The 12246-nt window shown below is 46.8% G+C and overlaps 1 protein-coding gene across 11 annotated transcripts in view; it reads right to left on the bottom strand.

The window, feature by feature from the left end:
• Nucleotides 1–12246, bottom strand: part of TRRAP (transformation/transcription domain associated protein) — a 143094-nt gene that overhangs the window by 28164 nt on the left and 102684 nt on the right. For 8 of the 11 annotated variants that reach the window (XM_032755915.2, XM_032755924.2, XM_032755914.2 and 5 more), the window contains 8 exons: nucleotides 8618–8737; nucleotides 8111–8398; nucleotides 7801–7938; nucleotides 6563–6675; nucleotides 5983–6118; nucleotides 2924–3115; nucleotides 1422–1650; nucleotides 563–828 (listed from right to left, as the gene is read on the bottom strand). In XM_032755915.2, the coding sequence (XP_032611806.1) occupies nucleotides 563–828; nucleotides 1422–1650; nucleotides 2924–3115; nucleotides 5983–6118; nucleotides 6563–6675; nucleotides 7801–7938; nucleotides 8111–8398; nucleotides 8618–8737 (1482 nt within the window). The remainder of the gene's footprint in view (nucleotides 1–562; nucleotides 829–1421; nucleotides 1651–2923; nucleotides 3116–5982; nucleotides 6119–6562; nucleotides 6676–7800; nucleotides 7939–8110; nucleotides 8399–8617; nucleotides 8738–12246) is intronic. The other 3 variants (XM_032755921.2, XM_032755928.2, XM_032755930.2) reach the window with 1 other exon arrangement.

Here is a 12246-nt window from a genome sequence, read left to right as displayed (position 1 = left end):
AGCAGAAAAAAGTTCTTGAAATTTCTAAACATGAAAACTTCATAAAATACTGATCTAGGCAGTAAATCCTATGAGTCATTGACCAATGTACTTTAAATTGACAAAAGATTTGCCTACCATGAATATTTATTGACGTTCAGAATTTAAACTGAATTACTAAAGCAAACTTTAAGTATTTAATCTTAAATACTTAGGGGTCTTATTTTCTCCAAAGCTTTATAGGTCTAGTCGGTTTTATTGTTCTTATTAAGATTCCTCTGAAAATAGTCAAAATCTATCTTAGATCCTCACAATTCTGTAGTGTGTAATTTTTTTCTTTCCTTAAACACATTAACTAAGCATAGAGTAGGACAGAGACCACAAGGGACTGTAATTCAGTCAAGTAGCTTCCTCTCCCTTTTGTGTTTTAGAAGGACTGTTTCCCCCTTACTGAGGCTGTATTTGTAGAAAGTTCAAATCTGCCTTCCTTATATTCTGAACCAGGAGTCCCCACATGGCCTCATTCTCCACCTGGCCTCATTCACTCTCCACCTGGCCTCATTCTTCAAGCGTCTGTCCGCACCTGCATGCACTCGTTTTTGCCCATGACGCCTGCCAGCTGGAGGTAGCATTTAACTTGCTGTCGAATCTTCTGGAAGCAATCCACGATAGGAACAGTTGGAATAGTATGAATTCGACTTAATATATCCAGAGCTACATTGACCAGTCCTTGTTTCCGGGCGATTTTTCCATACTGGATGATCGCTGAAGCTGATGCATGAACCCCAAGCATAGCGTTATTTGAACTGGGATCATGCTGAGAGCTATTCTCATAGGCAGTTACAATCGCTAGAGGGCAAAGAAAGGAATCATCAGCCCACACTGATCCTCTTTCAAAGCACTTCACAACAAGGCTTAAATAAAAAATGAAACACACACACACGGCTTATGAAAATGGGGAGCTCTGTGATAAATCCTCGTTACTTTGTATTTTATGCCATAAGCAACTTTTAAAAGGTGCTAATTCTTGGGTCGAGTGTTACCATCTCGGCTAACCAAATCATAAAATGACAAAGGCTGCTCTAAACACGTGGATGCCTGACAGGTTTAGGGGATAAGAGGGGGACCAGGAAAACCAGAAAAGGCCACGCAGAGCCACCTGAGCACAGCTCATCCTGGGACGGGACCTTCAACGCAGAGTGCCATGGCTCAGAGCGTTGATCCCCCCGGCCTGTACGATTCTGCCCCAACTAGAAAACTGTTAACAGGTACAGAAACAAAAAACAAAACTTTACTTCTTCTACCACCTTCATCTTTCCCTGCACCATTACCACCCTGACCTGTCATCCCTACCCCAAAATAGAAAACCTGGGGGGAAAAAAAAACAAACCAAACCAAAACACAGAGACGAAACCAGAACCGTGGGGCGTCTGGAAAATTACATGATGAATGCATGCCGGACCAGGTCGGTTTACCCTGGTAATGATGCTGCCTCCACATGAAGATGCTGCTCCAGTGGGACAAGTCGTCAGACACGATGGGCAGTCGGTTCCTCCAGGTCTTCACCACCGTCTTCATGTCGTGCAGACTGTTGTTCCTCCCCAGGTTGGTCGGCTGTAAGCCTGCGTTGATCTGTGCAGCTTCCTGGAGTTCGATGATTTGCTGGGCTGCCTGATGGGACCAGCATAAGAGACTCTGCGGTAAATGTCAGTGAAGATCAAATGGGAAAAACACACCAGAGTCCATCGGGGACCTGATTATCGCAAAGATCTTTTCGTTTACACACAGACACCTGAGATGCCACATTTCATTGACTGTTCACCCCAAATGCTACTTTCCTTATGGAGTCTCCAATTTTAAAACCTTAGCCTGTAGCTCCTGAGAGACAGAAGACTGGGAGAACGATGGTACAGACACCAAACCTTGCTAATGGGCAGTCCTCAAAACTCCTCTTCCTGCTGTCCATGCCCTTTGCCACCCTGCCTGCCCGGCTCTTTGTCCAGCAATGCCTAAGGTCGGGACAGCCTAGCATCCCTGCTGCAGGCGTGCCTTTTCCCAATGTGCCTGCTAAACCCCACAGCCATACTAAGCGCCTCCAAACGTGGTTCTCGTGACCTCTTTGGACCCATAAAATGTAAACACATTTTGAGTCACTGTCCTACGAGCCCGGGAGGTAGACTACCCTTAAATTCCAGATGCGCCATTGGCACCAAACTTCTGATACCACCTTCTCACCTGGAAGGCCCTGGCCACAATCCTCAGCCTATCCAAATTCTGTCCCTGGCTTCTATGGTGCACACGATATCTCCCTTCTCTCGATCCTTGTTATCCTGATTTTCTGTCTGATCAGCATGGCTCTGAATCACAGTCTCCCCCCAACTGTAAATTTGCTTCTATGGCTATGCCCGCTGTCTCAGGTTCAATGCTCCTTTGAGGCAGAATCTATTGTTTTAAAATGTTTTTTAATCTCCTAAACATAGCACTTAGTTCAGTACTCTGTATCTTGGTTGATAGCAATTTTTTAAATTGCCTAGAAGAATCTGTGCTTTCTGTTTATATTTCAAATTTAACTCATTACATTCAGATTTCGGGAAACATTTCCTAACCCTGTCCCTCCAGCTCTCGTAAAAAGCTTGCTGAAAACAGAGCAACGGGGTCTGTAACTGAGGGTGGCACAGTGGGCACTGAAAACAATCCCTCAGGCAAAATTCAAAACCAGAATCACTGTGAGGATGCCTTCAATCCTGCAGAAACGCCAACATGTTTTTCTCAACGTTTTAACTGTGGCCTTCCTTTCCTGAGGACGAGGGTAAGTGGGAGAGGACAAGACAAACAGAAGGAGTTTCATCTCTGCCATCCAGTGCAGTCTGCAGACCTAAGCCTGGACACCGGCACTTGGCTGCAACAGGCCACGGCCGTGCTCGCGTGGGGGCACTGCACGCACCTGTAGGAGAGGCGTGTGCACATGGGACACCACGTGGGGCAGCCGCCGCCACTCGCGGATGGCCAGGCTGCTGGCCATCTCCACCAGGCGCTCGATGAAGCTGAGCTGCTGCTCCTCGGGGTGGCAGATGGCCAGGTATCCACGGTACATGTTCACCTTCCAGGCCATCTCCTTCGGACAGCTCACTTCCACCTGGCAGTGAAAGAATGTGACACAGGACGTGAGGGGCCTTCTTTCCCTCAGTGTAAAGGGTCAAACAGGAAAAACATCACTTTTTTTGGTCACTAGGTATGCAAGGCAATACACAGAAATTAGGCTATAGAAATGTATTTTCTTTAGAGAAGTCATGCGTGTACACGGTCTTTTCTGGATACTCTCCTTTTCTAAATTCCAGTGAGTGGCCGATCTCTCTAGCTATGAAAGCATACCACAGGCTTCTGGCTTTAAGGTCATCAGTTGTTCCAAAGAAAAGAAACTGATCAATTATTTCCTTCCCATTATGACAGATCAGATGAAAAACCACACAATCTGCTACAAAGTCAGCCGGCATTATTATTATTATTATTTTTTGAGACGGAATCTTGCTCTGTTGCCTAGCCTGGAGAGCAGTGGTGCGATCTTGGCTCACTGCAACCTCTGCCTCCCAGGTTCAAGCTATTCTCCTGCCTCAGCCTCCCGAGTAGCTGGGATTACAGGCATGCGCCACCACGCCCAGATAATTTTTTGTGTTTTTAGTAGAGATGGGTTTCACCATGTTGGTCAGGCTGGTCTTGAAGTCCTGACCTCAGGTGATCCGCCTGCCTCAGCCTCCGAAAGTGCTGGGATTACAGGCATGAGCCACCGTGCCTGGCCAATCAGCACATTTTAAGCTGTTAAATATATATTAATCTCCAGTATGATAAATATCAGTGTAATTTTTTTTTTGAGACAGGGTCCCACTCTGTCATCCAAGCTACACTGCAATGTCATGCTCATAGCACACTGCAGCCCCTCCAGGGCTCAAGTGATCCTCCTGCCTCAGTCTCCCAAGCAGCTGGAACTACAGGCATGTACCCCACACCAGGCTAATTTTTGTTTATTTTTTGTAGAAACGAGGGTCTTGCTGTTACCCAGGCTGGTCTCAAACTCCTGGGCTCAAGTGATCTGCCCGCCTTGGCCTCCCAAAGTGTTGGGATCACAGGCGTGAGCCACCACGCCTGGCCACATGGGTGTAATTTTGAATTGCTTCCAATTCATATTGTTATCCTGGGAAATTAAACCGTTCAGGTGTTAATTCAGGTTTACATGAACATGAGGGAACATGTGCAAATTTTACTGTCATTTTAAAGCCACACTTTCTCGCCTACTATAAAATGTCCCCCAGATTTCCTGCACTCCAGCGTCAGTTCCATGGAGCAGTGGATGAGCCTGGGCCAACTGCTCCTCGGCCAGGTGGAGACCACGTGTTCCTTTCTGCCCGGAAAGGCCTTTTTTTTTTGCCCATTACCTTCTGAAGAAAGCACTGGAACACCTCAAATTTTGTTAATCTCATTTAAAAATATTAAAAAAATTTTTTTCATGAAAGTTTTCAAACAATCTCTTTGTGATTAGAAAGACAGAAGGACATCTCTATGATGGGAAGTTTACAGGAATTGCTGTAGCAAGATCAATAAACATTCCCCTTTGGAAAGTAACAATAAAAGCGACACATGTTAGTGCCATGATGGTATCTGTCCCAAGGACTGCATGCAATAATGGTAGTAATGACACCACCCCACAATTACATGACACTGCGGCTTGTTTTTGACATCTTACTCTTCCAAAGCACATTCACGGTACCTCTTAGTTCTCAATAACCCACTGATGAAGAAATTCAGGAAGGCAAACAAGACTATAGCAGCTTCCAACATTACCCTCCACATTGGCACCAATGTCACAGGGTCTGGACTCAAACACTAGTTGAGATAGATTTTTGCCAATTACATAACAACTACCCTCAGTTACACTAAGAACAACGGCATCTCTTCTATTTTCCCCACTGAAAAAAAGCTAACCCACTTATGAAATCAAACCAAGAAACTACCCTAGGAAGCACAGAAACAGACAAAAGTAATTTGCTGAATCCTTTTCAAGACTATTTGAAATTAATTTAGTGCAGATTACCCAGGATGTTTACTCACATATTTGAGTTTTTTTCTAAGCAGTGAGTAATTTACAAGTTTTATAAAATGATCAAGAATCTATGAAAGAAGAAATGCATCTGTGAGACCTCGGGACCATGTGACACTGCATATATCCAGCTAAGGGAAACTTTGGGAAGGAGAAAGAAGGGAACATTAAGATGAGCTACAAATACTTATTCAGTTTTATGTTTTGTCAGAATAAAGAAGGAATAATCAATCGTAAATGCATTCTGACAGCAAAATATATACAACTGGTCCTCCATATGTGTGGATTTGACCAACTGTGGATAGAAAATATTCGGGGAAAAAAAAAACTGCATCTGTACTAAGCATGTACAGAGCTTTTTCTTATCATTCCCTAAATAGTGTAACAAAATAACTGCATAAGTAGCAATTACACCGTACTAGGTACCGTAAGTAACCTAGACAGGATTTAAAGAACCCAGGCGGCTATGCAGAGATTACATGAAAATACTATACCGTTTTATATCAGGGACTTGTCTGTGGATTTTGGTATCGCTGGGGGGTCCTGGATACTGAGGGAAGAATGTATTTTTACTGATATAAATGACTGGTTATTTCTCTAAGGAACACAAACTCCCTGCATCCAATGAGTCATTTCCCAGGTCCCAAACCAGAAGTCAACACCTGGCCTCGATTCCATCCTCTAGTTAATAGTTTGTGACTATTTCTAATCTTCAATTTCTCATTTTGTAAAAAAGTGTCATTATTCAAATTCAGGAAAGGCGTTAGAGACAATCAAAAGGAACCTTTCCTTCCCAAAAGCTATCTTTCCACTGCCAAAATGCTTGTTCTAAGGGAAATTGCCCAAGAGACACTTGCAGCTTCAGGGAAAGGGACCCAGGCAGCTGCAGGGGTGCCCCCGGGGCGTCTCACCTGCACTAGCGCCTCCTTCATGGCAGTCCAGTTGGACACCCGCCAGGCGCACTCCAGGACGAGGTAGGGGTTGATGTGGCCTTTGGACTGGCCGTACTCCGTCAGGGCTTCCCACTGGTTCAACTCCTTGGAGCATCTACAAGACCACAGATCCGAGAGCAAAAGCTCAGTCACCAGCACACTCATGAATTCACAAAGGCAGGGACAGGGTTTTAAGGAGCAAATTTCCATTCTACAGAAGAACAACACAGCAAGAGTGGACTTCTGTGGGACAGGAGGTGTGCTCCCTTGTGGGGTGAGCCCCCTGCCCATCCTGGACACCACAAACCACCTGCTATTCAGCAGAGGGCCCAGAGCACTGGAGACAGGGGAGATGCAGGGACAGTTTACTGCTTCTCCAGTCGACTTGTTTAATTACTCAAGGCTTTAAATGCTGGTCTTGGGTTTCTGTTTGTTCTTTATGTGGCCATAAAGTAGCAAAGCTCTCTTTAAAAAACACTCATTACCAGAAAAGGTCAGAGATGTTTCCCTGGTTCCCTTAACTGATCCATGCACAAGTCAAGCACTGTGTTCAGCTTACCGAATCCAGTGGTCCTCCCAGAGCTGGTATTCGGGGAAAATAGCAGGGGAGGCGTTACTCCTCTCATGTTCTTTTTTGGCTTTATCCATTGCCTTTTCATAGGATTCTTGTGCCTAAAAAAAGTTAATGCATTTAAATCACTGTTTAACTAGAAACACACCTTTTCTTTTTAAATTTAAAACTTAGAACTAAGTTTTTTGAGATGAGGTTTTGCTATGTTGCCAAAGCTGGACTCAAACTCCTAATTCCTAGGCTCAAGGGACCCTCCTGCCTCAGACTCCCTGAGTAGCTGGGCTACAGGTGCATGCCTGCACCTGGCTAAGAAACACAACCTTTTCACTGCCATGGCCCAGTTGTCTAGAGCAGGCTGAATCACAGACCTGGGAGCATGTGGAGCTCTTCTCCAGGAGCACTAAACGCCCGCAGCTCTCTGTTCAGAGACAAAAGAGGGTGGGATTCCCTGAACAGAATGGAAGGAGGGGAGGCTGTCCAGACGTGGGATTAATTTCTCCATCCTTTAGTGACCGGAGCAGGAGCCGCAAGGCCACATCTGCTTCTGGAGCTTCCGTGGCACGGCACCCTACACAGTGCTAGGAACTGAACCCTGAAATGGTGGCCTGCGCCACACTGAAGGGCAGACATGGGGAGTAAAACGCAAGCAAAAACAAAACCTATTGCTTCCAACAGGACCAACAACGGGAGGGAAAAAGCATCCATGTGGGCATCTAATGCAAAGGACTTATTAGGACTGTGCTTTAGCTCATGTCATATATGTAGGCGTCTCTGAAATGCAAACTTCAGTCATAGGGCCTTTACGTGCGGCACTGAAATGCTTTAAAATGTATTTAAATGTGAACTCTGGGCCAGGCATGGTGGCTCATACCTGTAATCCTAGCACTTTGGGAGGCCGAGGTGGGCGGATCTTAGGTCAGGAGTTCGAGACCAGCACGGCCAACATGGCGAAACCCCGTCTCTACTAAAAATACAAAAATTAGCCGGGCATGGTGGTGGGTGCCTGTAATCCCAGCTACTTGGGAGGCTGAGGCAGGAGAATCGCTTGAACCTGGGAGGTGAAGGTTGCAGTGAACCAAGATTGTGCCACTGCACTCCAGCCTGGGCGACAGAGCAAGACTCCATCTCAAAAAAACAGAACGTGAACTCCAACTTGAGGACATTAAAGAACCATTATAAATGACCTCTCATTACGCACCCAAGCCCGTCAGTGGTCTGAGGTTTACCTGCTCAAAGAACCCGTGCTGCTCGTAAGCAATTGCGGTCGCCGTCTCCGAGTACTTGCACCGTTTCTGCCACAGACCAGCCCACATATCTTCCTCTTGTAACAGGGAGTAAAGCTCCGCAAGAGAATCCAGTATCTCCTGAAAACACAAAGTAAGGTTCCTGAGTGCTAGGGACAGAGACCTTTTTTTTTTCCCCTAAAAATACAGTTTCACTGTGCTGTCATTTGAAATCATTTGGGAGCAGTATTTATTTAAAGTGTGAAGTCACTGGCAGGGAAGAGGTAATTAACAAACTGAGGCACACCCTCACCTGCTGTGGCGGGGTGATGCTTTCCTGCTCATAAAACTCGGTTGTTTGCTTCGGCTTAATCTGAAGACTCAGACCCTTTTCAAAAGCCTGGTGCTCCAGCATCAGCGTGGACCGGAACCAGAGGTTGTGTGTTTTCCCAAGGTACTTCAGGACGCAGGGTCGGATGGGGATCGGCGGCACGCACTGGGACATGGCTTCCACAAAGCAGTTCAGCGCGCTGGGCTGGCAGTCCCGCTGCACCTGGTGACTGCCGCTGCACAGGAACGGACTTATCTCGCCCGCGAGTGCCTGAAACCAAAGCGCATGTCATTTAGGCCTTCATTGAAAAATCGGCAAGTCTTGCTGTCTCTCTCCATGCATCTAAGAATACCTTTCCTAATTTGCTCTTGAGTGACAGCCAGCGGTTCCCTCATTCTCTGAAACTTGTTCAAACTGTGTTCTTTTATGAATACTTACCAAAAGCTAAAACTACAATTTTCCAAAACAGGATTTTAAAGATACACTCACATGCTGCTGTCTGTCAGAGAGGATCTTCCACAATCTGGGGAAAAGCTGGATCCATGTCTTCTCTGCCAGCGTCGTGGAAATGTGGCACAGCTGAACGAAAGCGCTGAGCAGCGCTCCAGTCTATGAACAGAAAGACAACAGGCTGAGATGGCCACGGGCTGGGGGTGCCTTGCACACCCACGCTCAGAAGACACCCATCATCTGTCTCATACATTATTGATGCTCCTCCACTTTCAAAATTTCAAAGATCTGAGAAAATGCCATGTTGGAGTAAAAGCCCACGGATCCTGAGTGGTGGGAAGCCATGGTGCACTTAGCAGCCAAGCCCAGGCATCCCGAGGGGCTCAGCAATGGCGCCTGCATTTGTCCTTAGTTTTTAAGGGGTTTCCTAACACTACCGATCCCATCATATCCAAGAAGGACAAAAACACTGACAAGACTGAAAGAGTAACTTAGAGGGCACAGATGTCACCGAGGCCCAGGCCACTGAAAACAGGAAAGTGAAAACACACGTATATGACATAAACTATTTGCCAAAGGGTATTATTCTGAAGAATAAATCAAGAACTGAAAGTTCAGTCTCTGCAATCTGCAGTGGACAAGAGGCAGGAGAAAATGACCGAGACAGACTGAAACAGAACAGAAGAGAACGGAATGGACTGGAACAGAACACCTGGACGATTAGAGCCCAAAGTCGAAACTGAGGGCCTGGAGGGCACAGCAAATCCACAGTTGTGTTTATCTCGTCCCAGGCCTCTTGTTTTTGAAGATCTGATCTGAATTAGCTGCCAATATTCCTTATTAACAACCATGTTTCTAGTCTGCCTGAGGCTGCTCTAGCCCACAGGAGACACCCTACATGGCATCAGGCAGTGGTGCAAGGGGGCTGGGGCACATGCTGACAGCCACATTGTCCCTGCTGCCCTGGCGCGGTGGCAGCGTGCCAGGGACATGATTATGCTTTCATCTCTCCTGCAGCAAACCCAAGAGGGGAAACTACGGGCACATTCACGTTTCTACTAAAAACAGACACCAAGGATACAAATCTTTGAAGGAAAATGGGTGAAAACATTTAGGTAAAGAACACTTCTAAGTATCTGTCATCAGGCTGCCCTGTGAGGAGGACTGTGATGAAGTAAGCATAGTTCCCCTCATATGGCCACACACTTCACCCTGACCAGCCCATCGGGGGCTCTCAGCTCCACGTCAATTTAGCGGAGGCCAAGAGCTGGGGAGAATCGAAGAGCCCAGCGAGGTCACTGACCTGCTGATAAAGCTGCTGAACTCCAACTATGGGGGTTTGGATCAGAATCCCAAAAGACACAATCCTATACGCCCTAATCCCGAGTGTTGAAATCCTCAAAGATCAAAATCCCTAAAAATCATCATCACAGCACAGCTGCATCAGGTTAGAAACTATTACCTGTTACTGTCTGCATGGTTTAAGGAGATGCCTATGGGTGCCATGTTTACAGCATCAACTTGACTGGACTAAGGAATACCTGGAAACCTACCAAGTGAAGTATTATTTGGGGTGTGTCTGTGTATGTTTTAAAGAATTTTTAAATTGTTTTTTCCAGCATTATATTTTCGGGATTTGAGAGGTTAGAAATTTTGATCTTTAGGGATTTCAACTTCTGGGATTACAATGTTCAGGGTTTTGTGTCTCAGGATTACGGTCTGCTCCTGCTCCCAAGTCCATGGCTTGTTCTGATGTACACACTGTCCCAAAGAGGTGCAGGGGTGAGGGCCCTGTGGTGGCCCCACAGCGTCAAAAGAGCCCAGCAAGGGGTTGCTGCCTCCACAGACTTCGCACAGGGAACAATGGCCAGACCCGGGAAATGAGGTGAAGGAGAAAGAGCCTGCGTGCCTGGGGTGAGGACCGCCCTCTCCAGATTTAGAATCCAAGAGTCTGAGAAGAGCTGGTGGCACCTGACCACTTCACAGGGTAGGGGAGCTCCAGGAAGGAAAACGTCAGGGTGGAAACAACAAACACAATGATTTGTAACCCCATCTTGCTCCATGAAAAATCGCAACTCCCATAAATACACAGAAGATGAAATAACACGACACCACCCTCTCCAACCCCACCAGCCCTGGCTGCTTTACCCCGGCACCCATCTCACCTCCTGAGGGATTAGCACTTCTTTCTGTTCATTATTTCCCCTCACTAGAACGTACACCCTGCTGAGGACCAGCTACCACTGTGTTTCCAGTGTCCAGAACATCACCTGACACAGAGCAGGCTCTCAGTAAAAAGATGCTGAAATGACTAAATGAGATCAAATGTAAAAGGTGAACAAGGAAAATGGGACACAAAAGAACCCAAGGAGAGGGGAAGAATTAAGTCACACCCAAGTACCCTGAGAACCATACCCTGCTAAGAGGCGGGCACAGGTCTGCCAGAGCGGCCCAAGGACATGCAGCAAGTGGGCGGCACACCAGGCTCAGGGGCGATGGTGTGCCCACCTGTGCTGGGCACTGAGTTCGAGTGTCTCCTCTCTGACACACACCTGGGAACAGTATGGCTGATGACATCTGCAGCACTGGTCTGAGCAATCCTCTTATATAAAGGGTGACACAGATGGGCCCTGAGACTCAGGCTATGAAGCCTCAGATCAAGAGAAGACCATGGGGACATCCATGGGCAAGATTCTCGGTGAGATTTGCCGAGATTTTCAGCCATGTCTGGTCTAACCCAGCCGCCATCCAGAGAGCAGCCCCGGCCCCACAGAGGACGTGGAGGTGTACAGCTGTGACCGATTCAGCCAAGACAAAAATCTTAATGAGTAAAACCAAATATCCTGACCCCTCGCACAACATACTGCTAGAACTTCCTGTCCTGATGGCACTCCCACCAGGAGCTGAGGATAAAACTGAGGCGCAGGCACCTGATGATGTGGTGATGTGTCATGGTGACCATGAGCCAAAGAAGGCCTTTGGGCTTCGGGACATGTACTTACAGACCTTTTTTCTGGTGGTGGCGGCAGTAGGGACAGGGGTCTATTAAGATGCCTGTAATCCCAGCACTTTGGGAGGCCGAGGCAGGCAGATCACCTGAGGTCAGGAGTTCAAGATCAGCCTGGCCAACATGGCGAAACCCTGTTTCCACTAAAAATACAAAAATTGGCCAGGTGTGGTGGTGTGTGCCTGTAATCCCAGCTACTCAGGAGGCTGAAGCAGGAGAATCGCTAGAACCTGGGAGATGGAGGTTGCTGTGAGCCGAGATCGCGCCACTAGACTCCAGCCTGAGCAACAGAGTGAGACCCTGTCTCAAACAAACAAACAAAAGAAGTGCCTGGCCCATGACATGAGAGCTATCACTCACATGTATCAGGCTGTTCTGCTTCCCGCTCCATCCCACAGAAAAGCATTTTATCCTTATCCAAGATGACAATGGTGTCACTTGGGTACAAGTTCAAAGACTGATCCAGTGCACAAGTTCAACATAGGTCACCAAAAGATTTTAATGTAAAAATCACTTGTGAGAAGTAGTTCATGCTTTTTTCCCACCTAGCTCCTAATATGAACAGAATAATCAGAATCATCAGCCAGCTCCTGAAAGAACAGAAAAATACCTCCCTGGTACTTGGAGCTTCAACCAGTCTTTCAAGGTCATGACATAAAAA

This window comes from Hylobates moloch, unplaced genomic scaffold (assembly GCF_009828535.3).
Source record: "Hylobates moloch isolate HMO894 unplaced genomic scaffold, HMol_V3 SCAFFOLD_1, whole genome shotgun sequence".
Lineage (NCBI taxonomy): Eukaryota > Metazoa > Chordata > Mammalia > Primates > Hylobatidae > Hylobates > Hylobates moloch.
Note: the sequence above shows the minus strand (reverse complement) of the source record. Positions and strands in the feature narration are given on the sequence as shown.